The sequence below is a fragment of the Staurois parvus genome, unplaced genomic scaffold (assembly GCF_062004578.1).
Source record: "Staurois parvus isolate SC_StPar_1 unplaced genomic scaffold, SC_StPar_1.0 ptg000836l, whole genome shotgun sequence".
NCBI lineage: Eukaryota > Metazoa > Chordata > Amphibia > Anura > Ranidae > Staurois > Staurois parvus.
This window is the reverse complement of record NW_028318632.1, coordinates 5,001-26,251: the sequence shown is the minus strand read 5'-3', so window position 1 is coordinate 26,251 and position 21,251 is coordinate 5,001. Positions and strand designations below refer to the sequence as shown.

Here is a 21,251-nt window from a genome sequence, read left to right as displayed (position 1 = left end):
TCTGGCACTCAGTAACAATTCTGTCTGTCCCTGAGTAAAAATTCTGTGGCCCTAATTAAAGTTTCTGTGGCCCTAAGTAACAATTCTCTGGCACTCAGTAACAATTCTGTCTGTCCCTGAGTAACAATTCTCTGGCACTCCGTAACAATTCTGTCTGTCCCTGAGTAACAATTCTCTGGCACTCAGTAACAATTCTGTCTGTCCCTGAGTAAAAATTCTGTGGCCCTAAGTAAAGTTTCTGTGGCCCTGAGTAACAATTCTCTGGCACTCAGTAACAATTCTGTCTGTCCCTGAGTAACAATTCTCTGGCACTCAGTAACAATTCTGTCTGTCCCTGAGTAAAAATTCTGTGGCCCTAAGTAAAGTTTCTGTGGCCCTGAGTAACAATTCTCTGGCACTCCGTAACAATTCTGTCTGTCCCTGAGTATGAATTCTGTGGCCCTAACTAGCGTTTCTTTGTCCCTAAGTAACAGTTCTGTGGCCCTGAGTAACAATTCTGTGTCTGTGCGAGTAACAATTCTGTGGCCCTAAGTAACAGTTCTGTGGCCCTCAGTAACAGTTCTGTGTCTGTGCGAGTAACAATTCTGTGTCTGTGCGAGTAACAATTCTGTGGCCCTAAGTAAAGTTTCTGTGGCCCTCAGTAACAGTTCTGTGTCTGTGCGAGTAACAATTCTGTGTCTGTGCGAGTAACAATTCTGTGGCCCTAAGTAAAGTTTCTGTGGCCCTAAGTAACAATTCTCTGGCACTCAGTAACAATTCTGTCTGTCCCTGAGTAACAATTCTCTGGCACTCAGTAACAATTCTGTCTGTCCCTGAGTAAAAATTCTGTGGCCCTAAGTAAAGTTTCTGTGGCCCTGAGTAACAATTCTCTGGCACTCCGTAACAATTCTGTCTGTCCCTGAGTAACAATTCTCTGGCACTCAGTAACAATTCTGTCTGTCCCTGAGTAAAAATTCTGTGGCCCTAAGTAAAGTTTCTGTGGCCCTGAGTAACAATTCTCTGGCACTCCGTAACAATTCTGTCTGTCCCTGAGTATGAATTCTGTGGCCCTAACTAGCGTTTCTTTGTCCCTAAGTAACAGTTCTGTGGCCCTGAGTAACAATTCTGTGTCTGTGCGAGTAACAATTCTGTGGCCCTAAGTAACAGTTCTGTGGCCCTCAGTAACAGTTCTGTGTCTGTGCGAGTAACAATTCTGTGTCTGTGCGAGTAACAATTCTGTGGCCCTAAGTAACAGTTCTGTGGCCTTCAGTAACAATTCTGTGTCTGTGCGAGTAACAATTCTGTGTCTGTGCGAGTAACAATTCTGTGGCCCTAAGTAAAGTTTCTGTGGCCCTAAGTAACAATTCTCTGGCACTCAGTAACAATTCTGTCTGTCCCTGAGTAACAATTCTCTGGCACTCAGTAACAATTCTGTCTGTCCCTGAGTAAAAATTCTGTGGCCCTAAGCAAAGTTTCTGGGGCCCTGAGTAACAATTCTCTGGCACTCCGTAACAATTCTGTCTGTCCCTGAGTAACAATTCTCTGGCACTCAGTAACAATTCTGTCTGTCCCTGAGTAAAAATTCTGTGGCCCTAAGTAAAGTTTCTGTGGCCCTGAGTAACAATTCTCTGGCACTCCGTAACAATTCTGTCTGTCCCTGAGTATGAATTCTGTGGCCCTAACTAGCGTTTCTTTGTCCCTAAGTAACAGTTCTGTGGCCCTGAGTAACAATTCTGTGTCTGTGCGAGTAACAATTCTGTGGCCCTAAGTAACAGTTCTGTGGCCCTCAGTAACAGTTCTGTGTCTGTGCGAGTAACAATTCTGTGTCTGTGCAAGTAACAATTCTGTGGCCCTAAGTAACAGTTCTGTGGCCTTCAGTAACAATTCTGTGTCTGTGCGAGTAACAATTCTGTGTCTGTGCGAGTAACAATTCTGTGGCCCTAAGTAAAGTTTCTGTGGCCCTAAGTAACAATTCTCTGGCACTCAGTAACAATTCTGTCTGTCCCTGAGTAACAATTCTCTGGCACTCAGTAACAATTCTGTCTGTCCCTGAGTAAAAATTCTGTGGCCCTAAGTAAAGTTTCTGGGGCCCTGAGTAACAATTCTCTGGCACTCAGTAACAATTCTGTCTGTCCCTGAGTAACAATTCTCTGGCACTCAGTAACAATTCTGTCTGTCCCTGAGTAAAAATTCTGTGGCCCTAAGCAAAGTTTCTGTGGCCCTAAGTAACAATTCTCTGGCACTCAGTAACAATTCTGTCTGTCCCTGAGTAAAAATTCTGTGGCCCTAATTAAAGTTTCTGTGGCCCTAAGTAACAATTCTCTGGCACTCAGTAACAATTCTGTCTGTCCCTGAGTAACAATTCTCTGGCACTCAGTAACAATTCTGTCTGTCCCTGAGTAAAAATTCTGTGGCCCTAATAACGTTTCTGTGGCCCTAAGTAACAATTCTCTGGCACTGAGTAACAATTCTGTCTGTCCCTGAGTATGAATTCTGTGGCCCTAACTAGCGTTTCTTTGTCCCTAAATAACGATTCTGTGGCCCTCATTAACAAGTCTGTGTCCCTGAGTAATGGTTCTCTGTCCCTAAGTAACTTTTCTCTGTCCCCAATTATCGTTTCTGTGGCCCTAACTCTGTCCCTGTCCCTAGTACAGAGCGGTCTGCCTCTGTTCAATAACTGCAGGCAAATGAAGAATTCCAAAATGGCCGCTATTTATAGCTCGACCATTACACAGTGCTGGCTGGCTGGCTGCTGATTGGCTGATGCGATCACATGTAGTTGAGGAATGCATTATGGGTCAGCGCGCCTTGTCTGCGCGCCTTCCCAGACATCCCCGCTCCGTCGCCGCACATGTCAGCCGCCATTTTCTGAAAAATTTCGATTCGCGCGTCCGAATTAGGCTATTTTTCGGATTCGGCACGAATCGAAATTTTTCCGATATTCGACTCGAATTCCACTTCGGATACTTCGATTCGCTCATCTCTAGTGACAAGTTTGATGTGTGGATTCACCAACCAAGTCTTTTCTCTCTCGCTCTTCTCTCTCGCTCACTCTTCTGTATGTCTCTCTTTATCACTCTTCAGTATGTTTTTCTCGCTCACTCTTCTTCATCTCACTGGCTCGCTCTTCTTTCTCTCTGTCAGCTCTTTGCTTGCCAAATCCTTCACAAAAGTGGGTTGAGTGTAAACCATCATTATCAAATCTATTAGTGCTCCAGGCTCTTATCTTACCCCATTGTATGACATTCACATAAGGTGCAGCTTTGAAGGTGTTTCAAAAGACAAGGCCTCATTCTAATTCACATTTTAGGGATCACTTAGACAGAAAGCAAAGATGTTGCCAGAACATCTATTTGAAGACAGCCACACACAGAGATCATACTACTTCCTTGCCGTGGTTGGGATTCAAACCGACAACCCTAGAGCTGTGAGGCAGCAGTGCTAACCACTAATCCACGGAGCTACATTGCTAATCCAGCCTGTATTTCTGTGCTGTGAATCAATCTTAGGTCCCTGGGCAAGGTCAGTATAACTACCAGATATCTCCAATGTGACACAAATGTTGTGCTATGTTGCCAATTCACATGTATGATGGTTCTATGTATCCCAATACAAAGGATTGCAATACTAATACAGGCGTACCTCGGTTTACCAATGCCTCAGGGAACGTCATATTTGGGGTACAAATGCCAAACCATTTCAGTTAATTGGTCTGTTTACAAATGTTTAAATAATTTGGTATGGGCATGTGGCCTGGTATGGTTCAGGAGGGGGGGAGGCGCTCGCTTGTCCCCCCCCCCTTTCCTGACCTGCTGGGCTGCATGCTCAGATAAGTATCTGTTATGGATTTTGGGGGGTACCCCATGCTGTTTTTTATTTAATTTCAGCGTGGAGTTACCCCTTAACATCCATACGAGACCCGAAGGGCTTAGTATGGATGGCATGGGGGGACCCCACGCCGGGTTTTTTACAAATTGTTTATAATTCCCTGCAATACTTTTACATCAACTGTCAGTGGGGAACTCCGCCGACAGCTGAAACATGAGCGCTGCATTGGTTTTCGCTACTAAAATGCTGCATGAGTTGATAACATAACTCATGCGGGATTGTAGCAGCGACAGCCATGTGTTAATGTTTCAGCTGTCAGCGGGGTTCCCCACTGACAGCTGAATGTAAAAAAAAAAAAAAAAAAAGCGTGGGGTCCCCCCTCCCATCCATACCAAGCCCTTCGGATCTGGTATGGATATTAAGGGGGAACTCCACGCTGAAATAAAAAAAACAGCTTGGGGATCCCCCCAAAATCCATACCAGACCCTTATCCGAGCATGCAGCCCGGCAGGTCAGGAAAGGGGGGGGGACGAGCGAGCGCCCCCCCTCCTGAACTATACCAGGCCACCTGCCCTCTACATGGGGGGGTGCTTTGGGGAAGGGGGGCTCCCCCCCAAAGCACCTTGTCCCCATGTTAATGGGGACAAGGGCCTCTTCCGTTATTGGGATAATTGGTCAGCCATTTTTTGGGATTTTAGCATATTTTGTTTACCAGTAAAGTTGAAAATTTTTTGTTCCAAATTTACTGATAAAAAAAATGTGCCAAAATCCCGAAAAACAGCTGACCAATTAACCCACTAACGACCCGAAAATCGTTCGATTTTCTTTTCGGCAGAAAAATCGGCCGATTTTAGACCCATCTATGGCCTGCTTTACATGGGTCTAAAATCGTCCGCAAAAAAAATCGGCTGATTTTCAGCCCGTTAGTGGGTTAATTGGTCAGCCATTTTTGGGGATTTTGCAACTTTTTTTAATTGGTAAATTTGGATAAAATTTGGCCGATTTTGCAGATCGGCCGATTTTAGCTGCAATGATCGGCAAATTGGCTGATCTTTTAACAGATAAAAAATCTGCACATGAGCCATGACCTGCAAGAAAAAGAATAAAAAAAAAGAATAAGAAAAAGAAAAATGCAGGCCTTAGATGGGGCGAAAACTGACCGTTTTAAAAAAAAAAAATCGGTTGTTCAATGGGCCGACGTTACCACCAATGGTAAAAAAATTGTTCGATTTTCGCCCCGTCTACGGCCTGCAAATATAATAGCGAAGTAATTACTTCTGTCCCTGCAGAGAGCTGCGCTATTATATTTGACATTAAAAAGTATAAAGGTTGCAACATTGTATCTATTTGTATCCGAATAAAAACATCTATATCCGGAATGGATACAAATGGATACAATGTTGCAGTCTCTATACTTTTTAATGTCAAATATAATAGCGGAGCTCTCTGCAGGGACAGAAGGAATGTTTCAGCTGTCATCGGGGTTTCCCACTGACAGCTGAATTTTAAATTATTTCCGTGAATTAAATAAATAATAAAAAAAACAGCGTGGGTCCCCCCTCTCATCCATACCAAGCCCTTCAGGTCTGGTATGGGTATTAAGGGGGAACTCCACGCTGAAATTTAAAAAAAAAAACAGCGTGGGTCCCCCTCAATATCCATACCAGACCCTTATCCGAGCATGCAGCCCGGCAGGTCAGGAAAGGGGGGGGACGAGCGAGCGCCCCCCCCCCTCCTGAACCATACCAGGCCACATGCCCTCAACATGGGGGGGTGCTTTGAGGCAGGGCGGGCTCCCCCCCAAAGCACCTTGTCCCCATGTTGATGAGGACAAGGGCCTCTTCCCCACAACCCTGGCCGGTGGTTGTGGGGGTCTGCGGGCGGGGGGCTTATCAGAATCTGGAAGCCCCCTTTAACAAGGGGGCCCCCAGATCCTGCCCCCCCCTACGTGAACGAGTCTGCGGTACATGGTCCCGCAGACTTATTCACAAAAAAACTAAGTGTGGTGTAAAAAAAACACAGTACAGGGTCTTTGACAAGTCCTTTATTAAAACAATGTCCCCCGAAGTAGATCCAACGTCAATCACGGCGGCGGCGGCAGGGACCCGAAAAAAGAAAAAAAAAAAAAGGTTCCGCTCCCGTCGGAGGCTTCCAGCCTTGTGAAGAAGAGGCTAGCTGACAGTTCTTATATAGGTATGGGGCGGGGCCAGCCGGGCACATCATCCCCGCCCCTTACCTATTTGAGAAATGTCACCCTGTCTCTCCGCTGAGGCTAACTAGCTGAATGCAGGAGACAGTCTGACATTTCTTATATAGCTATGGGGCGGGGCCAGCCGGGGACATCATCCGAGTGACCCGCCCCATGTCACATGCTTGCTGTTCCCGGCTGGCCCCGCCCCATAGCTATATAAGAAATGTCAGACTGTCTCCTGCATTCAGCTAGTTAGCCTCAGCGGAGAGACAGGGTGACATTTCTCAAATAGGTAAGGGGCGGGGATGATGTGCCCGGCTGGCCCCGCCCCATACCTATATAAGAACTGTCAGCTAGCCTCTTCTTCACTAGGCTGGAAGCCTCCGACAGGAGCGGAACCTTTTTTTTTTTTTTCTTTTTTCGGGTCCCTGCCGCCGCCGCCGCCGGGATTGCGTTGGATCTACTTCGGGGGACATTGTTTTAATAAAGGACTTGTCAAAGACCCTGTACTGTGTTTTTTTTACACCACACTTAGTTTTTTTGTGAAGGAGTCTGCGGGACCATGTACCGCAGACTCGTTCACGTAGGGGGGAGGGTGGGATCTGGGGGCCCCCTTGTTAAAGGGGGCTTCCAGATTCTGATAAGCCCCCCGCCCGCAGACCCCCACAACCACCGGCCAGGGTTGTGGGGAAGAGGCCCTTGTCCTCATCAACATGGGGACAAGGTGCTTTGGGGGGGGGGGCCCCCCTGCCTCAAAGCACCCCCCCATGTTGAGGGCATGTGGCCTGGTATGGTTCAGGAGGGGGGGGGCGCTCGCTCGTCCCCCCCCTTTCCTGACCTGCCGGGCTGCATGCTCGGATAAGGGTCTGGTATGGATATTGAGGGGGACCCACGCTGTTTTTTTTTAAAATTTCAGCGTGGAGTTCCCCCTTAATACCCATACCAGACCTGAAGGGCTTGGTATGGATGAGAGGGGGGACCCACGCTGTTTTTTTTATTATTTATTTAATTCACGGAAATAATTTAAAATTCAGCTGTCAGTGGGAAACCCCGATGACAGCTGAAACATTCCTTCTGTCCCTGCAGAGAGCTCCGCTATTATATTTGACATTAAAAAGTATAGAGACTGCAACATTGTATCCATTTGTATCCATTCCGGATATAGATGTTTTTATTCGGATACAAATAGATACAATGTTGCAACCTTTATACTTTTTAATGTCAAATATAATAGCGCAGCTCTCTGCAGGGACAGAAGTAATTACTTCGCTATTATATTTGCAGGCCGTAGATGGGGCGAAAATCTAACAATTTTTTTACCATTGGTGGTAACGTCGGCCCATTGAACAACCGATTTTTTTTTTTTAAAACGGTCAGTTTTCGCCCCATCTAAGGCCTGCATTTTTCTTTTTCTTATTCTTTTTTTTTATTCTTTTTCTTGCAGGTCATGGCTCATGTGCAGATTATTTATCTGTTAAAAGATCAGCCAATTTGCCGATCATTGCAGCTAAAATCGGCCGATCTGCAAAATCGGCCAATTTTTATCCAAATTTACCAATTAAAAACAGTTGCAAAATCCCCAAAAATGGCTGACCAATTAACCCACTAACGGGCTGAAAATCAGCCGATTTTTTTTGCGGACGATTTTAGACCCATGTAAAGCAGGCCATAGATGGGTCTAAAATCGGCCGATTTTTCTGCCGAAAAGAAAATCGAACGATTTTCGGGCCGTTAGTGGGTTAATTGGTCAGCTGTTTTTCGGGATTTTGGCACATTTTTTTTATCAGTAAATTTGGAACAAAAAATTTTCAACTTTACTGGTAAACAAAATATGCTAAAATCCCAAAAAATGGCTGACCAATTATCCCAATAACGGAAGAGGCCCTTGTCCCCATTAACATGGGGACAAGGTGCTTTGGGGGGGAGCCCCCCTTCCCCAAAGCACCCCCCCATGTTGAGGGCAGGTGGCCTGGTATAGTTCAGGAGGGGGGGCGCTCGCTCGCCCCCCCCCCTTTCCTGACCTGCCGGGCTGCATGCTCGGATAAGGGTCTGGTATGGATTTTGGGGGGATCCCCAAGCTGTTTTTTTTTATTTCAGCGTGGAGTTCCCCCTTAATATCCATACCAGATCCGAAGGGCTTGGTATGGATGGGAGGGGGGACCCCACGCTTTTTTTTTTTTTTTTTTTACATTCAGCTGTCAGTGGGGAACCCCGCTGACAGTTGAAACATTAACACATGGCTGTCGCTCCTACAATCCCGCATGAGTTATGTTATCAACTCATGCAGCATTTTAGTAGCGAAAACCAATGCAGCGCTCATGTTTCAGCTGTCGGCGGAGTTCCCCACTGACAGTTGATGTAAAAGTATTGCAGGGAATTATAAACAATTTGTAAAAAACCCGGCGTGGGGTCCCCCCTCCCATCCATACTAAGCCCTTCGGGTCTCGTATGGATGTTAAGGGGTAACTCCACGCTGAAATTAAATAAAAAACAGCATGGGGTACCCCCCAAAATCCATAACAGATACTTATCTGAGCATGCAGCCCAGCAGGTCAGGAAAGGGGGGGGGGGACAAGCGAGCGCCTCCCCCCCTCCTGAACCATACCAGGCCACATGCCCATACCAAATTATTCAAACATTTGTAAACAGACCAATGAACTGAAATGGTTTGGCATTTGTACCCCAAATATGACGTTCCCTGAGGCATTGGTAAACCGAGGTACGCCTGTATTAGTATTGCAATCCTTTGTATTGGGATACATAGAACCATCATACATGTGAATTGGCAACATAGCACAACATTTGTGTCACATTGGAGATATCTGGTAGTTACACTGAACTTGCCCAGGGACCTAAGATTGATTCACAGCACAGAAATACAGGCTGGATTAGCAATGTAGCTCCGTGGATTAGTGGTTAGCACTACTGCCTCACAGCTCTAGGGTTGTCGGTTTGAATCCCAACCACGGCAAGGAAGTAGTATGATCTCCATGTGTGGCTGTCTTCAAATAGATGTTCTGGCAACATCTTTGCTTTCTGTCTAAGTGATCCCTAAAATGTGAATTAGAATGAGGCCTTGTCTGTTGAAACACCTTCAAAGCTGCACCTTATGTGAATGTCATACAATGGGGTAAGATAAGAGCCTGGAGCACTAATAGATTTGATAATGATGGTTTACACTCCATCCACTTTTGTGAAGGATTTGGCAAACAAAGAGCTGACAGAGAGAGAGAAGAGCGAGCCAGTGAGATGAAGAAGAGTGAGCGAGAAAAACATACTGAAGAGTGATAAAGAGAGACATACAGAAGAGTGAGCGAGAGAGAAGAGCGAGCCAGTGAGACAAAGAAGAGTGAGCGAGAGAGAAAAGACTTGGTTGGTGAATCCACACATCAAACTTGTCACAAATACTGGTATGGATTTTTCCACCAAATGCAAAGCAGACCGCACGCCTTCAAAGATTTATTTCCTTTGTTAATTTTCCTGCTTCGTTCACACTATATGCAATTGAAAATTACTGTTTAAGTTGCCAATTTTACTGTGTTTTCTAGAGAATTACTAACTAGTTGTGTTTTCAATTGTGTGTAGCATTGCGATTTCTATTTGAGTCTAGATGTTAAATTGCTAATAAATGGCCAAAATCTTCAAATACCTTTGAACTCTCACTGCAACAAATGGCGTACGTTAATACACTCACATTCACATTCATTATATCCAATATCAGGTACCATGTCAATTCACAAATCGCACCTGAAATTGCACACCCTGGATGCGACTTGTCATGCGATTGGCATGGCCAGCAACTTGCCCTTTGCATGGCAAATTGCACCCAATGTTACTGGGGGCTAACACCACTGTCACATCTAATCCGATGCGGCAATTGCCCAACTTACAGTGAAGTTGCACGAGTTCACAATCCAATTGGATGTGAACAGAGCCTACAGTGGCCAATAGGGTGCGACTTGGTCTACGATTTGCAAGTCGCCTGTCATGCCAATTGCATGGCAATCGCAAACAATGTTACTGGGGGCTACCCGGTCACATTAAAGCAGATTTCTAAGTGGTGTTATTGACACCACAGTCACATCATGTGACTTGCATAGAAGTTGCATGATTTCAAAGTCGGGGTACATGGTGATTTCAAGTGCAATTTTCAAGACAATCGACACCGATCTCTCAGCAAATTGCATGAAAAGTAGTGTATTCATTACTCTATTATTACTTGCGGCTCCAACCAAGTTTGAACCACAACAATATGAACGCTCCAATAGCGTGCACATTGAGTGGGACTTGGCATGTGATTTGCACAACATGCAAGTTGTAAATCGTCTGCAAAGTCGCACCCTATTGTCTGCTATTAGAGCGACCACATGGGTGCGTTTCAAACACTGATTTCTATAGTAGTACATGTACTACTTTAGTGGCAATTTGCATAGAGATCTGTGTCAGATGTCTTGAAAATTGCATTGAAATGGTCAACTTTACTGTAAGTCGCAGGATTTGTAAATCAGCTTTGCCCAGAGTGTAATGTTTGGTGATGTTTGATTTCTGGAGTGTTTTGCCAATTGATGGGAAATTCACCATACTAGTCAAATCGATTTGTCATTTTCAGTATTGCATACAAGATGTGGTCATGTGACTGTCTTAACTCATGCGAGAATCTGGAGGGAATTGTGACCATAGTAGCAATAACGGTTCCAATTGGGGTTCCCTTTCACATCCCTGCTCAATGTTCTGTTGTATGCTGCACACGTACATTTCACTGTATATATCGTTCTGATTTGTGGGGCCTGTATACCAAGGGTTAATGCAGGTAGGAAGCGGATTCATCAGGTGAAAACACTTTCACTGACCAAATTAAGGTCAGTGGTGGGTGTGGCTTAATTGGGTGTGGGGCCTTGTTTGGCGTGCTCCAAATACAACCTAGCTTATATAAAGATGTGCAGTAGGGAGTGATTTGGCCTGTTACTAGGCCGGGTGGTTTGTGACTAAGTCCTTGCTTGTAGTGGTTGGGGGGAAGAAGAGATTTTGTGCTGAATTGCCCCAGACACCACTCAGGCTGTGTTTGGAAGTGGGCTGGAAATGTTTGCATATTTTTGGCCTTGTAAAGTGTTTGTGTGTTATTGCACAATGATTGTGTTTTTTCTCTTTGCATTGAAAGCCTCACACATGTCAATCGTTTTGTTTAAAATCTGCCCTTGTTTTAATTTTGCTTGCTTATTTAGACTCCAATGCATTTTTCTGACAAACTTGCTGACAAATGTATGTGTAGGGGATTTGTAGAGGTGGGAGGGGTTTTTTTCACATGCTTTGTTTTCTTTATATTTTGATGTGTAGACTTTTTTTGTGAATGGATCTTCATACTAAGTGATTGTGTAAGTAAATCTTATGTGCATGAAAATGTTACTTGATTCATCTTCCCCTTTGTTTCCTGCTATAACCTGAGCACACACAGTTCACTAGAAGTATCTTTAGATTGTAAGCTCTTATGAGCAGGAGTGTTTTATTTTTGCCACATCAATCCTATTTTTGTGACTCACCAAGATATTGACTGTACCTACTTGTTCCTGCTGACCAAATAAATGACGATATATTTGATCAATAAATGTTTGACCGATGTTTTTGTGTTTATTTTATGTTCAATATATGAACAACCTTAATAGTTACTTTGTATACTTATATAATCTGCTCAAATGTAGCTTGTAAGAGCGTGAATATGCAAGTGGGTGCAAACTGGCTTTTTCAAAACCAAAAAAAAAAACCCACTTGCACCACAATATTGTTATGTACTAATGAATGTCACATTCACTGTGCAGCCAGCTACAGGTTTTCTACAATTCGATTTACAGTAATAAAATAGTCCACACTTTGTTGATTTTTGGTCTTTGGCAACAAATATTAGCCAAGGTTAAAAAAAACAAATCAATAAGAAACACACATTTGCGAAAGCTATCATAGCCGCACATAAAAATGCGCGATTGCAAACAAATAAGCACCAAACAGGTGTCCGCATGGCGCATGAACGGCTATCCTGGAAGTCCGTCATCACGTGCGCACGCACCCGGAAGTGGTTGTGGGGAATGTAAGTGGATGACAAGTGGTTGGAGGTTTTGTGTTGGTTGAAAATTTTGATAATCTTATTGGCATTTGGACATGGCGAGAGCACAGTTCTCAACTGAGGAGATGATCCTTATATGTACAGTAACTGTGGCCATTGCAAATATGTTAATAACATGTGAGGGACAGGTAATTGCAATTTTGTGGGTGGGGCCTAGCAGAATCTCACTTGGTGCACATGCTACTTATCTGCACATTAGCTCCTGGGTATTGATGGGTCAATGATATTAACCACTTGCCTACTGGGTACTCCTACCCCCTTCCTGTCCTGGCCAATTTTCATCTTTCTGCACTGTTACCCTTTGAATGACAATTGTGCGGTCATGCCACATTGTACCCATCTTAAATTTATATCAGTTTTTTCAGACAAATAGAGCTTTCTTTGGGTGGTATTGACTTGCTGCTGTGTGTTTTACTTTTTGCTCGATAAACCACAAAATAGCTCATAATGAATAAAAGTCTGTTTATATTATAACATTTGGTAAACTGGTAATTTAGCAACACTGATGTGCGTTGATGAGGCAGCACTGGTGGGTGGCACTGCTGGCCACAGGTGGGCGGAACTGTTGGGTGGCACTGGTGGGCACTGATCATCGGGGCCGACCCCTGCTTTGATAACTGCTGGTTCTCGGCAGTACTTTCCACACATTCTGACAGCGTGATGAAAGTGCAGCCAAGACCCGGCAAATGCATTTCCCGGTGACCAGCGTGTCATTGGACATGGCTGATCACATGGTAAAAAGCCGCTGTGATTGGCCTTTACCACATCACGTGATCAGCTGTGTCCTTAGGACACAGCAATCATGGAGAGCGCGTTCTGCCAGGATGTCATATGACACCCTCCCAGAGCTGCCTGGATGCAGTGTAGCGTTATTCGGCTATCTGCGGTCGCCCAATAGGTAACCAGCTAGGCCTTCATGGCTAATCTTTGAATATCTGGACATGTATACTGCATATAATGCATTACATTCTACAATGTGTTGGTGTACATGGTATTACAGTGTGCAATGCGTTGCTGGATTCTGCATGACAGTGGACAGCGTATCACAGTGTGCAATGCGTAGCTCCATCCTGCATGACAGTGTACAGTGCATTACAGTCTACAATGTGTGGGTGTACACGGTATCACAGTGTGCAATGCGTTGCTCCATCCTGCATGACAGTGTACAGTGCATTACAGTCTACAATGTGTGGGTGTACACGGTATTACAGTGTATTACAGTGTGCAATGCATTGTACACTGCAGTGTGCACTAAAGCATTTTACACTCATGCACTGTACACACTAAAGCATTTTACACTCATGCACTGTACACACTAACGCATTTGACATTTTTAGTGTGCAATGCGTTAGTGTGCAATGCCTTGGACAGTACAATACATGTGCATACCCTGAAAAAGGGTCCTGCACATTTTTGGCCCGGATGCGGTGCAATTTGAGGTGTGCAAAATGTTTGTCTCTAATTGCAACGCACACAAATTGCATGTGATTTGCCCAGGAGTGCGGTGTTAGACCACAATGCATGTATGTGAAGCCAGAATAAAAGGATGTGGATTTTGTCTACTTTTACTTGCGCATGTTAACATTATGTAAGTGCATTTTTCTTCTGTTTAACATGCTATAGAAATGCAACATGCATTTGGATGTAGTGTTTTTGTATGTGCATTTTGGAAGTATTCTAAACACACATTGACCCTAGGGCCACACCATATCTTATGCAGGCCATAGATGGGTCGAAAATTGGCCGATTTTTCGGCCGAAAATAAAATCGGCCAACTTTCGGATCGTTAGTGGGCTATTTGTTCGGCCGTTTTTCGGTATTTTGGCAGATTTTTTTTTTCGGTAAAGTTGGAAAAAAAAACGGCCGAATTTGCCGATCGGCCGATTTTCGCGGCAATGATGGGCAAATTGGCCGATTTTTTTACTGATAAAAAATCTGCACATGAGCAGTGACCTGCAAGAGGAAGACAAAAAGAAGAAGAGGATGAAGAAGAGGATGATGATGATGAAGAAGAGGATGATGATGAAGAAGAAGAAGAAGAAGAGGATGATGATGAAGAAGAAGAAGAAGAGGATGAAGATGATGATGAAGAAGAAGAGGATGATGATGATGAAGAAGAAGAAGAAGAGGATGATGATGATGAAGAAGAGGATGATGATGATGATGAAGAAGAAGAGGATGATGATGAAGAAGAAGGATGAAAAATGAGAGGAATTCCAGTATGGCAAAAAGTGTCCCTGCAGAGAGCTCCGCTATTTCTTTGACAGTTCCTTGACATTTACAGCGGTTGCAACATTGTATCTATTTGTTTCCGAATAAAAACATCTGTATCCTAAATGGATACAAATAGATACATTGTTGCAACCGCTGTAAATGTCAAGGAACTGTCAAAGATATAGCGGAGCTCTCTGCAGAGACACTTTTTGCCGGCTGTAGACGGGATGAAAATCGGCCGATTTTTTTTTTTTACCATTGCTGGTAACGTCGGCCGCTTGAACAACCAATTTTTCATTTTTTAAAAGAAAAATCGGCCGTTTTTCTCCCCGTCTATGGCCTGCATAAGCATTAGTGTGCCTGGGGGAGGGGGGGACCTTTGGCCTTTCCAAACACAGTAGATGCTCCAAGAATGTTTCCTTGAACTCTTGAAATGGTTAAAAAGGAAAGACACTCTAGATAGCCTGCACTGAGAATTGACTGTCATGATGACGTGTCAATGATTATTTGCTCTCATTTTTCAGGAGTGGTACTGCTTGCGGTTGAAGCTGGTAGAAATCCACCTTCACGTCCTCCACTCACCTTCACTCGTGGCCAGTGGATATTTTGTGGCCGCAGGCAAGAACTGGCATCGAGGACCTGCATAATGACCCTGGCATGCCAGAGGTGGTTTGGAAGCAGCACAGCAATTTGACCATCCCTTTCCTCTATGTTGGTTTTAGGGGTGCAGAATTGCTTCTCGTTCGTGAACGGACTGTCGCCGGATATCAGAGTCCCCATATTTTCAAGATATGTTTTAGCCATGTTGGCTTATTTTTATGTTATTTTCCAAGTCTGTCGCACCTAACCGCACAGTAGTGTGGTGCCATGCGTATTTGTGGCTGTGAATGGGGCTGTTTTTAATAGACGTGTGTAGGTGCAACAACGTTTTCATCATGGTACCTGCGCACATCTACATAGGGCATTGCATTTCTTTGCTGTGCTGGAAAATGTGTGTTCTTGCATGCGTTTCTGCACCACCAATGGTGTGAACAAGTCCTAAGGGCTGGTTCACACTATAGAAACAGTCTAGATGTGTTCCTGATGGGTTTTTTTCATGCCCTTTTGGCATGCATGTTTAGTGTGTTCCAGTACATTTTGAATGCGTTTTGGACATGTTTACATTGCATTTTTATATCCCTTCCACTTATTTTTTTCTATTTTCTTTGTATTCAATGTAGTTAGGGACATGTGCGTTTTAGTACATTCAAGGACGTTTCAATGTGTTCCAGTACAGTTCTGTGCAGAAACAATGCAGCGTGGTCAACTTTGTTTACAGCACCTGCAATGCACTGAAAATGCAAGCGCTGATGTTAACTATGACATTGACAACCATATAACCTTCTTTCTGTGCGTTTGTGATGCCGAAAAAGCAACTGAAACACATGTAGTGTGAACTGGCCCTAAAGTTTATTAGAGGTCAGGGAACGGGACTGACCAGGAATTGTGAATTCAATCAGACTAGTGGTGAGATACAATCAGCAATTGTATAATAATGTGAGATCTGAGCTGTAGCTGATAGAAAATGAGACACATTCACTTGATCAGTAAATAGATAGTTAAAGAGTGGGGCGGTGATCCATAGATTTGCATATGGGACAGGTGATGACGGGGTGGGGGAGGGGGTCAAGTTGTATAAGGAGACAGATTTAAAAGAGAAAAATGTTACAATGAAATATACACGGCATGAAACTTGCACATTTCCTAATTGGCAGAAGAGTACATTCATCCACTTTCTAGTCATTAGGCAAAATCATAATTGTTTGATCAATATTCCTGGCACTGACACAACCCAGAAAATTGATCTCCATTTTTTAGGATGTAGCCATGACTGGGATTAGAACCCATGACCCAAGTGCTGTAAGTTCTGAGCTCTAACCACTAAACCACTGTGGGAGACACAGTTTGAGCTATAATGTAGAATAGTTACATTGTTTAAAAATGATAAGAGCGAGCTGGTCGCTGATATAGACTAGTAAAATGGTATTACACAAGATAAATATAACCACGAACAGTAGTGCATGAACTCGTGAAAGGTCATCCACCCCTGTGACAGTGCACTACACTATTAAGCACCTTTCTGGCTCCTGTGGCTGAGCTACTTCCTCCCCAGGACCATTTGGGCACCCACCCTGATGGATGGATGGATGGATGGATGGATGGATGGATGGAGCTGGATGACTAACCCATAACTGCCAGCATACCGCTGCACCCCCAGATGTGTGATGTGTATAACCCATGCACATTAATACTTTTGTTCTGGTGAGTGTAGACCAGTCCCAAAGGTGGTTTACCTTTCACAAGTTCATGCACTACTGTCCGTCACGGAGAGACCACACGTGCCATTCATAGGCACTCTCTGAGTTGGTACTCTCACACGAAGGACATTCCATTATTCAGGAATGATTCTATGAACTTATTTTAGCACCATTTACAATATTACATCATTGTTGCAATTCTTTGCACTTTTTGGTTTTTACATGCGTTCATTATTGATCACATGCATTTATAGCGCTGCACTTGTCTTTACCATAGAATAGTTACGTGATTAAAGAGAATGAAGATATATAATTATATTGGGAAATTAGAAGTATATAAATTATTTGAGATATAAGTGTGAAAATGTTTAACATTTGAGTACAGAATGTATGACATTCATTAGTAAATGCATTAGTTTCCTGATCATTTTGGAGACACAGCAAGAAAAGAAATAGTATACCTGTATTAGAATTTTCTATTTTCTTCTATTTATTACATTCTAAGAATTCTTTTGCCATCATAAGAATGCCAATGTCAATAAAGCCCGCGCTTGTGCGCCATCTAGCGAACATATCCGGTATTGCACCTAAAAATGTGCCAGTGATAGCAAAGTAATCAATAGACGCTCGTCAATGAGCTTGCTAGACGCTGGTCAGACGACTGATTGATTGACCGGAGTCTGCCTGAATGGTCAGTCTCTGCTAATACACTCACATCTTAGTGAATCAAGGCCATTGTGTCAGAATAATGGGTAGGCATCAAGAATTTCAGAAAGAGGTTAGTAATGACAGCCTTCACATCTCTCTGGCCAGGTTTAACCTTGGCATAAAGGTGATATTGGTGCTTTATGTGCAACATGTTTTTTTACTATTTTTATAATGTACTACAATGTCAGAGTACATACAGTAAATGGTCTCATTGATGGATAAGGTACCATAATTATTTCATATTTATCTGTTGTAATATTATCAAAGAATATTAAATATTGTGTCATATAACTGTAGAAGTCTTTTGTTGAAATCAATACAATCTAATATAGAAAACCACACAAATTAAAATTCTGTGTTTCAGGATGCACCAATCAGTGAAAAAGATGCACCAGGCCTTTTTCTATCCTGGCTTCTAATAAGGTAATTAAGTATTTGTTTGAGAAGCCTGTCACTATTGATAAACAATTTTTTTTACATTTTTTTGAAGGGCCAAAACACACATTTGTGCTGCAGGACATTGGGGTGGTATTCATTCTGAATGTGTGTGTGTGTGTGTATATATATATATATATATATATATATATATATATATATATACACACAGTGCTGTGAAAAAGTATTTGCCCCCTTCCTAATTTTTTTTTTGCATATTTGTTATACTTAAATTATTCAGATCATAAAACACATTGTATTATTGCACAAAGATATCCCGAGTAAGTACAAAATACAGTTTTTAAATGATGATTTTTTACAGGAAAAATGCTGTCCAAATCTGCCTGGCCCTATGTGAAAAAGTAATTGCCCCCTAAACCTAATTGGTGGAAACAATTGCAATCAAGTGTTTGCAATAATTGGCAATGAATCTTTCACATCACTGTGAAGGAATTTTGGCCCACTCTTGTTTGCAGAATTGTTTTAATTCAGCCAGAATGGAGGGTTTTCAAGGGTTTTGGGCCTGTCATGCCACAGCACATCAATTGGATTTAAATCTGGACTTTGACTAGGCCTCTCCAAAACTTAAATTTTTATTTTTTTTGAGCCTATCAGAGGTGGACTTGCTGGTGTTTTGGATCATTATCCTGCTGCATAACCCAAGTGCTCTTGAGCTTGAAGTCACAAACTGATGGCTTGATATTCTCCTTCAGGATTTTCTGTTAAAGCGCAGAATTCATGGTTTCATCAATTATAAGTCATCCAGGTCCTGAAGCTGCAAAGCAACCCCAGACCATCACACTACCACCACGTTTGATTGTTGGTATGATGTTCTTTTTATGCTCTTTAGTTTTACGCTGAATGTAATGGGACGCACAGCTTCCAAAATGCTCAACTTTTGTCGCATCAGTCCACAGAATATTTGCTCAAAAGTCTTGGGGATAATCAAGATGTTTTTTGGCAAATGAGATGAGTCTGTGTTCTTTTTGGTCAGCAGTGGCTTTTGCCTTGGAACTCTCCCATGGATGCCATTTTTGCCTAGTCTTTCTTTTTGTTGAATCATGAACACTGACTTTAAATGAAGCAAGTGAGGCCTTCAGTTCTTAATATATTCTGGGTTCTTTTATGAGCTCCTGGATGAGTTGTTGTGTACTTGGAGTAAATTTGGAAGGTCGGCCACTCCAGGGAAGGTTCACCACTGTTCCAATTTTCCTCCATTTGCAGATAATGGCTCTCAACGTGATTCGCTAGAGTCCCAGAGCCTTAGAAATGGCCTTTTAACCCTTTCCAGACTGATACACTCATTTGTTCTTGAATTTTTTTAGATTACAGCCAGATGTGCTGCTTTTTGAGATCTTTTAGCGTGCTTCACTTTGTCTGACAGCTTCTATTTAAAGCAAAACTCCAGGTAAAAATGTTTTTTCATATCTTTTGCTGCTGATCTCCTACCTTCACAGAATATGTCCTCCTTCCTCTGGTTCATTCAGTAATTGCTCTGAAATAAGCTGATGATTTTCAAATAAAACTGCTAGTCCCTTGTGGTTTCCTGTTTGTACGACCAGTGGCTGCTATGCCTCCTATTTCCCCAGTTACTGGTCTTGGCTCAGCCCTCTGCAGTTCTTCCTCCAGGAATCTGTGATGTATTTCCTCCCTGATCACTATAGCGGGGGGAGTCAGACTCCTGGTCTGTACCTCCCACCCAGGCAGTGTTCTGAGAATGAACACCCAGGACAGTCTGGGGTCTCTGCACCTCCTCCACTGGTAATAGTGTATATACTATACATAAGAGGGATGCACCAATATATAGGCGACCGAAAATATTGTTATTGGCATTTTGGCAATTAAAAAAGAAAAAGGTGCCGATAATGGCCACCGCAAATGCGATTTTACCCACAATTTTACTTGGGAATTTGCCGCAATTTTACCTGCAATGTTGCTGTTTTTTACCCATGATTTTGTCACAATTTTACCTGTGATTTTACCTGCAATTTTAACCTGCGATTTTGCTGCATTTTTACACTTGATTGTAACCTGTGATTTTGCAGCATTTTTACCCATGATTTTACCCACAATTGTGCCATGATTTTACCTGGAATTTTGTTGTGATTTTACCCATTATTTTGCCCAAAGTTTAGCACATTTAGGGTGCGTTTTCATAGGTCATGTGACTCAAACACATCAAATCACAGCATGTGTTTTTGATGCATTTTCATTGTGTTTCAGGCTTTGTTCACACCAATGCAGTATGCGTTTTGCAGTTTTTTATGCATTTTGTAAATTGTTTTTGACCAACTGGTTGCTCGACAGAAACGCAAACCACATCAAAAATGTAAAACAAGTGTGTGTTTTGGAAGCATTCCTGGTTCCAGGTTCAGAAAACCACAAAAACCAATGCAGTTTGCGTTTTGTGTTTTGCAGTGCTTTTTGCTGTATGCTTTACATTTTTGTATGTGCGTTTTTGCTTTTTTTGAATTTTCTTTTTTTTTTTGCCCAACTTGTTGCTGGGCAGATTAAAAATGCAGATTAAATCAGAGTTCCAGTCTAGCCACTCACCTGTCCCTCAATCCCACGGTGTTCTCCACCGCAGCCCATTTCACCAGCCATCTGGTTTCCCGGTGCCATCCTCTTCAGTGTGGGCACCCAGCTGTGACAGCTTGCGCATGAGCGAGTACCACTGCGCATTCTGAATAGTCCCGTGGACACGTGTCCCAGAAGACTGCGAGGAGGAGAGGGGGGGGGGACAACCTCCGCTTCCGATAGCCTTGGCGATCGCAGTTGAAGTGAGAGCAGGTACCTGGCAAGTTCGAGGACCCACCTCCCCCCCCACTCCCCAGAGATTCCAATCCTTAATGGGGAGCAGTCTTGAAAGTGGAATTTACTCTTTTGGGTGGAGTTCCGCTTCAAGGCTCCATTCACACTAGGGCATTTCAAATCATGGACAGAATCGCCGCAATTCTGTCCGCAATTTGAAAATGCACTGTAAAAATGTGAAAACACACAGTCACATGTTCTGGTGCCATTAATTTCAATGGCAACTGGAAATGCGGGGAGTTCTTGCAGCAATCATAGCACATTTTTTCCAGGTGGCAAATGCTGCATTTTTCACCTGGAAACAAAATCGTGGGACTCGCAACCAGAACCTTTTTTGGGCGTTGTGCGTCCTGCAATTTTGTTTGAGTGATTATGATGTGTTTATTGCATGAAAAATCCCATCGTGATCGCAGCAAAATTGCAGCACAAATGCTGGTAAAATTGCATAGAAATTCCAGGTAAAATCGCCATAAAATTGCAGAAAAATCATGGGTAAAATCGCAGCAAAATCACAGGTAAAATTGTGGCAAAATTGCAGATAAACTCCATGTAAAATCTCTGCAAAAGCATGGGTAAAATTGCAGAAAAATTGAAGCAAATTCATGGGTAAAATTGCAGCAATATCCCAGGTAAAATTGTGACAAAATTCTGCATAAAATTTAAATGAATGTTA

The 21,251-nt window shown here is 43.1% G+C and overlaps 1 protein-coding gene across 3 annotated transcripts in view; it reads left to right on the top strand.

The window, feature by feature from the left end:
• LOC149443722 (uncharacterized) overlaps positions 1-17,777 on the top strand; it is a 143,788-nt gene extending 126,011 nt beyond the window's left edge. For 2 of the 3 annotated variants that reach the window (XM_089655352.1, XM_089655356.1), the window contains one exon: positions 17,697-17,777. In XM_089655352.1, coding sequence (XP_089511478.1) covers positions 17,697-17,759 — 63 coding nt within the window. In that variant the 3' untranslated portion in view covers positions 17,760-17,777. The remainder of the gene's footprint in view (positions 1-17,696) is intronic. The other variant, XM_089655355.1, reaches the window with a different exon arrangement.
• The last annotated feature ends 3,474 nt before the right edge of the window (positions 17,778-21,251 follow it).